This window comes from Pteronotus mesoamericanus, unplaced genomic scaffold (assembly GCF_021234165.1).
Source record: "Pteronotus mesoamericanus isolate MK-2021 breed Mesoamerican mustached bat unplaced genomic scaffold, CSHL_Meso_final contig_220, whole genome shotgun sequence".
In the NCBI taxonomy this organism is placed as follows: domain Eukaryota; kingdom Metazoa; phylum Chordata; class Mammalia; order Chiroptera; family Mormoopidae; genus Pteronotus; species Pteronotus mesoamericanus.
Window position 1 is genome coordinate 8,417,136 of NW_026555091.1, and position 7,379 is coordinate 8,424,514.

The following is a 7,379-nucleotide window of genomic DNA, read 5'->3' on the forward strand; positions in this document are numbered from 1 at the left end:
TGCCTTTTAATACTTCATGAGACCCTGGGAGGCGGGGAGAGCTCCCGGGCTCCTGTTGCATGTGCTCGTTCCTGGAGAGTCCTTAACGACACAGAGCGATGACTGCATTCTCGCGGTTTGCCGTGTGCGGCCCGCTGGGCTGATGCTGCGCAGGGGTGCGGCCCGGCCCCAGGCGTTCCTTTGGGGCTGTTGGTGCTGTTCAGAGAGTGTTTATGTCTGTTACTTGACTCGGTTCTCTCAATGATTTCTCTCACTTCACAGATAAAACTGAAAGCTCGGTGGCAACAGGAAGAGGCTTGTGTGAGATCGCCCGTCAAGCTTTCCTTGGAGGCCAGATTTCCACCCCAGGCTGGTTTGTTGTGCTTGGTTTGTCTGCAGTTCCGTGCTCCTTCGGTGTCGCCTTTCTTTTGCTGATTAATTTTAAATCCTTTCCTTATGAGTGCTTTCCCTCTTCGCAGGGAAAACTATTAAATAACTGAAACAGTTCAACCTATAGTGAAGCATTATTCAGTCAGGTCTTTAATCTTTTGTACCTTGAATGCTTGAAATTTATGAAAAACTAGGATTCCCTTTGGAGTGGTCTGTCTTTATAAATTGACCTCATAAATGAGAGATGCAGTATGCCTTCTTTCAGATGAGCAGAGATTTAAAAGTCTGTATTCCTCTTCTTACAACTTTTTCATTTTTGTCTTTGTTGTAGAGCCTCTAAAATGCAGGCCTCCGACGCTCGGTCTGTGCACCTGAGTGAATGGCAGAAGAACTACTTTGCAGTTACATCTGGCACGTGCACAGCCGGTGAGAAGGCGGACGCCTACCGGGCGCAGATACTGCGCATTCAGTATGCGCAGGCCAATGCCGAGATCTCCCAGGCCTGTGCTTCTAGGCTGTTCAAAAAGTACGCAGAGAAATACTCTGCAATCGTTGATTCAGACAATGTTGGAACTGGTTTGAATAACTATGCAGAAAGCATTTTAACTTTAGCAAGATTTCAGCAAACCAACAGTGACAAGTGGCAGTCCGGGTTGTCAGTCACGAACGTTTTCCAAATGAGCAGCGTGCAGGAGATGATGAGGGCTGGCGCCAAGTTCCGAGACTCCCTGCTGGCCCCTGCTGACGCTGCGGTGGCAATCCACAAAGAGGCCGTGAGCTTCGGCCCTTCGGAATTCAGTGTTTGTCATGGCTCTGGGGAGAGTGACCCATCGGCTGACCTAGCTCGTGGTACAGACAGGACCCGAGACGTCCCAGAGGGCAGTGCGTTGGCCCCTCAGAATGCCCAGCCTCCTGCGGTGCCTAACACCCCAAAGACGTGTCCCACGTTCTCAACACCTTTTGGTGACTTAGCTACCACCAAATTTCATGCCACACCATTATTTGGAAGTGTGAGAAAGGAAAATAACAGCTCTCCAAAAGCCAGCACAGGACTGAGTATGTTCCTCTCCAGTCAGTCCCGTTTTCCTTCTGGCGGTGAAAACCCCCGGGACGGGATTGCTTTTTACGGTTCCGGCCCTGCCAATGCCCCTGCGGCCCCAACCCTGAACACGGCTTTTAGCAAAACGGAAGATAACGGCCGAAGAGAGGAGAGCAGCCTGCCGGCCTTCAAAACAGCCAAGGAGCAACTGTGGGCGGAGCAGCAGAAAAAGCTCCACCAGCCCCCGCGCGTGTCGGGGTCCTCCTACAGCGGTGTGAAGAAGTCTCTGGGCGCCAGCAGGTCCCGAGGGATTTTCGGGAAGTTCGTCCCTCCTGTAGCTAAGCCGGACGGGGGGGACCTGAGTGGGGGCCTGCAGTACAGGCCCGATGGTGCGGGGCCCACAGAGGCAGCACGCCCGGCCGATGAGCGCCTCAAGAGCCTGGAGCCAAAGATGATCGAACTGATTATGAGCGAGATTGTGGACCACGGGCCCCCGGTGCACTGGGAAGATGTCGCCGGGGTAGAGTTCGCCAAAGCCACAATAAAGGAGATCGTCGTCTGGCCCATGATGAGGCCAGACATCTTCACCGGGCTGCGAGGGCCGCCTAAAGGAATCCTGCTCTTCGGTCCTCCCGGGACTGGGAAGACCCTGATCGGCAAGTGCATCGCCAGTCAGTCGGGGGCGACCTTCTTCAGTATCTCTGCCTCCTCCTTGACCTCCAAGTGGGTGGGCGAGGGGGAGAAAATGGTCCGTGCCCTGTTTGCTGTTGCCAGGTGTCAGCAGCCAGCCGTGATATTCATCGACGAAATCGATTCCCTGTTATCCCAGCGGGGAGATGGTGAGCATGAGTCTTCTAGGAGGATAAAAACCGAGTTTCTGGTTCAGTTAGACGGGGCAACCACATCTTCTGAAGATCGCATTCTAGTCGTGGGAGCAACCAATCGGCCTCAGGAAATCGATGAGGCTGCCCGCAGGCGGTTGGTGAAAAGGCTCTATATCCCCCTCCCAGACGCCTCCGCCCGGCGACAGATAGTGGTCAATCTGATGTCCAGGGAGCAGTGCCGCCTCAGCAAGGACGAGCTGGAGCTGGTGGTGCAGCGCTCAGAAGGGTTCTCGGGCGCCGATGTGACGCAGCTGTGCCGAGAGGCGTCCCTGGGCCCCATTCGCAGCTTGCAGACTGTGGACATCGCCACGATAGCGGCGGACCAGGTTCCCCCCATAGCTTATGTGGATTTTGAAAACGCTTTTCGGACTGTGCGGCCTAGTGTGTCCCCCAAAGACCTGGAGCTTTACGAGAACTGGGACCGAACTTTTGGCTGCGGAAGGTAAATGGGATGCTGTGGCTCGAAGGAGGGCATCTTTGTGGTGCAGTCTCCCCCGTTCGGGACAGGACACGGGCTCCATTCTTGGTGCTTGCAGTGCGTATTCTGAACCTGATGCCGCCAGTAACGTGGAACACAACAGATTGGCTTCGCAGCTGATTGGCAGCCTCGGTCGATGGAAGCTTGGTGCGTCTTCCAGTTATTACCTGATGTGTATGACCATTTGTACCAAACTCGGTCTTTTGTTTCTAACAGGTCTTTTTCAAGATCGGTATTGGGATGAACAGTGAGCTCAAACTGAAACGTGACATCTTCCTTGTATATGAGGATGTATGATTTGTATACACCTTTCATTGGCCATGTCGTGGTTCATATTTGAGACAGCGCATTGCTCACTGTTAGTGTTTGAGCTCTCACCAAACGCTGGAGTGAGAGTGCCAGTTTTTACTTTGGTTTGTAACCTCGTAGTGTTTTCTCCTCTCACCAGCAGTAACTAATAAAAGTGTGTTCGGAAAGAGGAAAGGGTAATCTAATAGCAGAGATGAACTGTGGAATTGAAAGATGGAGAATGTGTGGGGGCGGGCGAGGCGTAACCGTGTGTGGGGCAGTGCTCGGCAGCCTGGGACATCCGTGCCCTTCGGAAGTAAATGTTTGCAGGTCCCTATAAACAGTACACGTCCATTGGAAGTATCAGACAGTAGAGAGGAACTAAAGGGAGGAAATAAAAACCCCTGTTGCCCCACCCCTTTGGGAACGCAGTATAAACACCGGAGAGCCACGCCTCCCAGCTTTTGTGTCCAGGACAGGTTGTCCTCCTCGTCCTCTCTGCCGGCCAGATCGTTCTCCTCAAAGTCTGTTGTCGCCATTTCCCGCGTTAACAAACACCGACAGCCCTGTCCCAGGGCCGCCCCGGGCACCATCGTGTGCGTGGGCTAATGTAGCCGGCCGCCTGCTGAGGGCGTGCGGGGCAGGACGGGAGCTTGTTTACCTTTTGTTTATCGGGAACAAAAAGAGGGCGAATGCCTTTGTGACCTGTCACTGCCTTCCCTAGCGGTCGCTAACTTTCATACAGTACGTGGAGCCAAAAGCTCCCAAATGTAAAATTAAACACTAGAAATGATTGAAACGCTCGGAAAGGTGGGATAATACTGGTAGTTTACAGCATCAGCAAAGACCTGGAGAGGAGGCTGTTGCCGCACCTGTGCGGGGAGCGTGGTAAACCCGCCCTTTCCAGAAGGCATCTTGGTCACATCTACCCAAAACCATTCCCCTGCTGGGTGTCAGCATACGCAGGTGAGTTCACGGGAACATCGAATGCGTGAAAAAGCACAGAACCTGGATGTCCACCCGTGGAGAATTGTTGGATCTGTTCACGGGGCTTTATGAAACCGTTTTTAAAAATGGAGTGCATGTTACAAACATCACCAGCAGGGAGAGAGCCCCAGGTGCCGGCTCTGCGAAGAGGCAGGCAGTGCGCAGGCCGCACAGGGCTGCGGGGGTCGGGGAGGCGGGCTGGGAGCTCTGGGGGTGCGTCTGCTGCAGGCCGGGGAGCCAGCGGTCACTCACGGGGGGTGGTTTCCACGGCCGACATGCCATGCACAACGTTGTTTGGACTGCAACAAAAATGCCCTCTATTTGTCATTTGATCCGACTTTTTTAAATGAAACTATTTTCAAAGTATGGAACATACAATTGTTGAATAAACAGTGGGCTTTTTGTTTTGTGTGCACGTGTGCGTGTGCCAGTAGGTTAGGAAGCGGCAGAGAGGCAAGGGGTAGGAACTAACGCCCCGGGTCCGTTCCTCAGAAAATGTGCCACTGCATGTGGAAATGGGGCTGGAGAGGCGATGGCCAAACAGTAAGCGAGCCTTAGAAACATGGGTTTTTAGTACGTGCTTTGCACATCTGCGAGGTTGTGTTTAGAAGTAAACCTCTCAGAGTCCTCAGCAACGTCATTCAGCCAGTTCCAAGTTGGTCAAAGCTCTCAGGATTGCATTAGGTCTTGGCTGTGAGGCACACAGATTTCCTCTCCATTTGAGGAAGCCGCGTGGTCAGAAACCCGTTTCACAAAGGAGTCTTTGAGCAAGCGGCGGCCCACGCGACGCCCCCTCTGCGGCCGCCACAGGGCTGGGTGACCTCTGTGTCCCCGGAGCCGGGGTGCAGGTGATGCTGACCTCCGACGCCTGGGGAGGCGGCCTGGCTGAGCGCATGCTTCCGACCCAGTGGGATGCTGCGGCCCGAATGTCGGATAAGCTGGAAACGTCATTTCACAAAACGCAGAAAATTGCTGTAAAACTAGGGCACGATTGTAATTGAAGGGAAATGGTGCAGATAAATCTATTTTAATGGATAAGCTTAGTAGATGCAAAATAAATGTATTTCATTATTTATTCCTTTCAACCAGTGTGTGTGTAAATTAGAGTGGAAAATGCACACAGTGTCCACTCTGCAATTGCATAGAAATGAGGAAAAAAATGGTTTTTCATGAGTTCATTGAGTACTTGGGAAAAACTTAATCCTGCTCTAATTAACGTCAAAGATTCTCTCGTGTCTGCTGTGCGGCCTGTTGGGCAGCTTCTGCGTCAGATGCGACCCTAAGCCGCAAAGCTGCTCCCCGCTGCGTGGAGCTCACCGGTTCCCTGTGGGTTCAGTGACTCCTCCGGTTGACCAGAAGGGTCGGTGTTTCCGTTGAACCCCAGACACGGACTGTAGGGAGATTGGCATCGCCGCCAGACAGAGGGGCGGCTGGCCGCGAGCCCCACCCGCACACCCCCACGAGGCTGTGACACCTTCCAACTTGGCAACGTGGGTGATGGAGCAACGTTATTAAGTAATGAGCAGGGCTTGTCTCTTGCAGCCCCCTACGCAATAGGTAGGTTAGCAAGGGGAACTAAAGGTAGGCTTTTATTACTTAACATGCCGCTAACACGACCAGGCTGAGGAATCAAGCCATAGATGCCTATCCTAGAAACCGGAGCACTGGGCCCTGGCTGGTGTGGCTCAGCGGATTGCATGCTGGCCTGTGAACCAAAGGCTCGCCGGTTCGATTCCCAGTCAGGGCACCTGCCTGGGGTGCAGGCCAGGTCCCCAGTAGGGGGCGCGTGAGGGGCAACCACACATTGATGTTCCTCTCCCTCTCTTTCTCCCTCCCTTCCCCTCTCTGTAAAAATAAATCTTTAAAAAATTATTTTTTAAAAAGTGGAGAATTCCGTATAGTATTTATAGCATTAAATGTGTTAACTTATGTAAAACATAGTACACGCTTTATAATATTGTAGAGATAATAAGATCTTAAAAAAGCAAGGAAACCAATTCCCTGATAATTGGGTGACTCCTGTTACCGACCCAACGAGCTCTGAGGTCAGTGACCAGCTTGAAGCAGAAGGCAGCACGTTAAACGGAAAGAGCTGGGCCCGCATGAGAAAAGCCTGCGGGCACTAGGAAAGTCTGCGCCGGCCCAGGGCCCCGTGAAAACCGCCCAGCGGGCTATTTCTATATAAAACACAGGGCGGGGCAGACGCAGGTTTACAACTGTGAGCACACACAACAGTTTTGTTTTCCCTACGAACGACCGACCGTAAAGGTGCTTCGCCCCGCCCGGTATAAAATTCTCGGCGCTGAAAGTCAGAATCTTTGTGCTCTGGTCTCTTAATGTTCCCTGTGTTTTATTTTTCAAAAGGATAATGTTTCCTGAGAATCACAAGGAGTACACGAGGAACGTGCATTTGGACATATCAGGGATGTGCTTGTGTGTGTGAAAACACTTTTCCCCTTCCTTCCTCCTCCCCCTCGTCCCGTCTTCCCCTCCGTATTTTTCTTCAGGTATTAGATGAGGCTTCCTGGGTAGTATTCGGAGCAATAAGGTGCTTTCAATGTCTATTAAAATTAAGAGATTTATTGTCGGGAAAATGTGTCTTGGAGAAAAGCAGAGGGTGCGACCACATCCTTTTAGTGAAGCATTCAAAGGATGGAAAGGTCAGAGCCCCTCGCTGAAGCGGCGCCTCTCGGGAGCTGAAGGGCGCGGCCCGGCAGCCCCAGGGGCCAGGGCAGGGTGGGCGCGAAAGGCCTGTGGCCGAGACCCGTCCCGGGCGGGGCCCCATGAAACCCACCGAAAGCCCGTGGAGCATTTTGGAAAACGGATGTGGCGGAAGCTGTCGGCCTAGACCCCCAGGGACAAGGGAGCTTGGAAACGCAGGGCGCCTGTCAGAGCCGCTCACGCCCTCCAGCAGGAAACAGGCTGATGGACTACTCACCTGCACGCGTGTTCCAGGAAAAAGGAAGGGTGGCTTGGGCGGCACCCAAAGCTCCGAGGGCAAGACCGCAAGCCTCAGGGACTTGGGAGGGCCGGGCACTCCCGGCGCCCGCCTGACCATGTGCCGGCGGCCCGGGCCAGCCTGCCGAGCGTGTGGGCTGCGGCCGGGCCGGTAACCTGCCCGCTTCGTTCGCTGCTCCACAGACCGAGAGCGGCGGCGCCCCAGGACCTGCACTTAATGAACCCCGGGGGCTGCGTACACTCTGGACCTCCCTTTGATGATAAGATTTGAGCCTTCGAGTCGATGCTGGAACGGGATGCGACATTTGGGGGGGTGGCCGTGTCTCACAAGTGCCAGGTGGAATCCCGGGGCACCAAAGGGCGGGCTCTGGCAGAC

At 53.7% G+C, this 7,379-nt stretch overlaps 1 protein-coding gene across 1 annotated transcript; it reads left to right on the plus strand.

The window, feature by feature from the left end:
* Positions 1 to 324: 324 nt before the first annotated feature.
* On the plus strand, positions 325 to 2,864 carry FIGNL1 (fidgetin like 1). The gene is made up of 2 exons (XM_054571279.1): positions 325 to 352; positions 701 to 2,864. Exon 2 carries the CDS (start codon positions 711 to 713, stop codon positions 2,736 to 2,738), a length of 2,028 nt encoding a protein of 675 aa, XP_054427254.1. The 5' UTR covers positions 325 to 352; positions 701 to 710; the 3' UTR covers positions 2,739 to 2,864.
* Positions 2,865 to 7,379: the final 4,515 nt, after the last annotated feature.

Coding starts and splice junctions, on each gene's coding strand:
- FIGNL1 (XM_054571279.1), top strand. CDS start 711: ATGCAGGCCTCCGACGCTCGGTCTGTGCACCTGAGTGAATGGCAGAAG.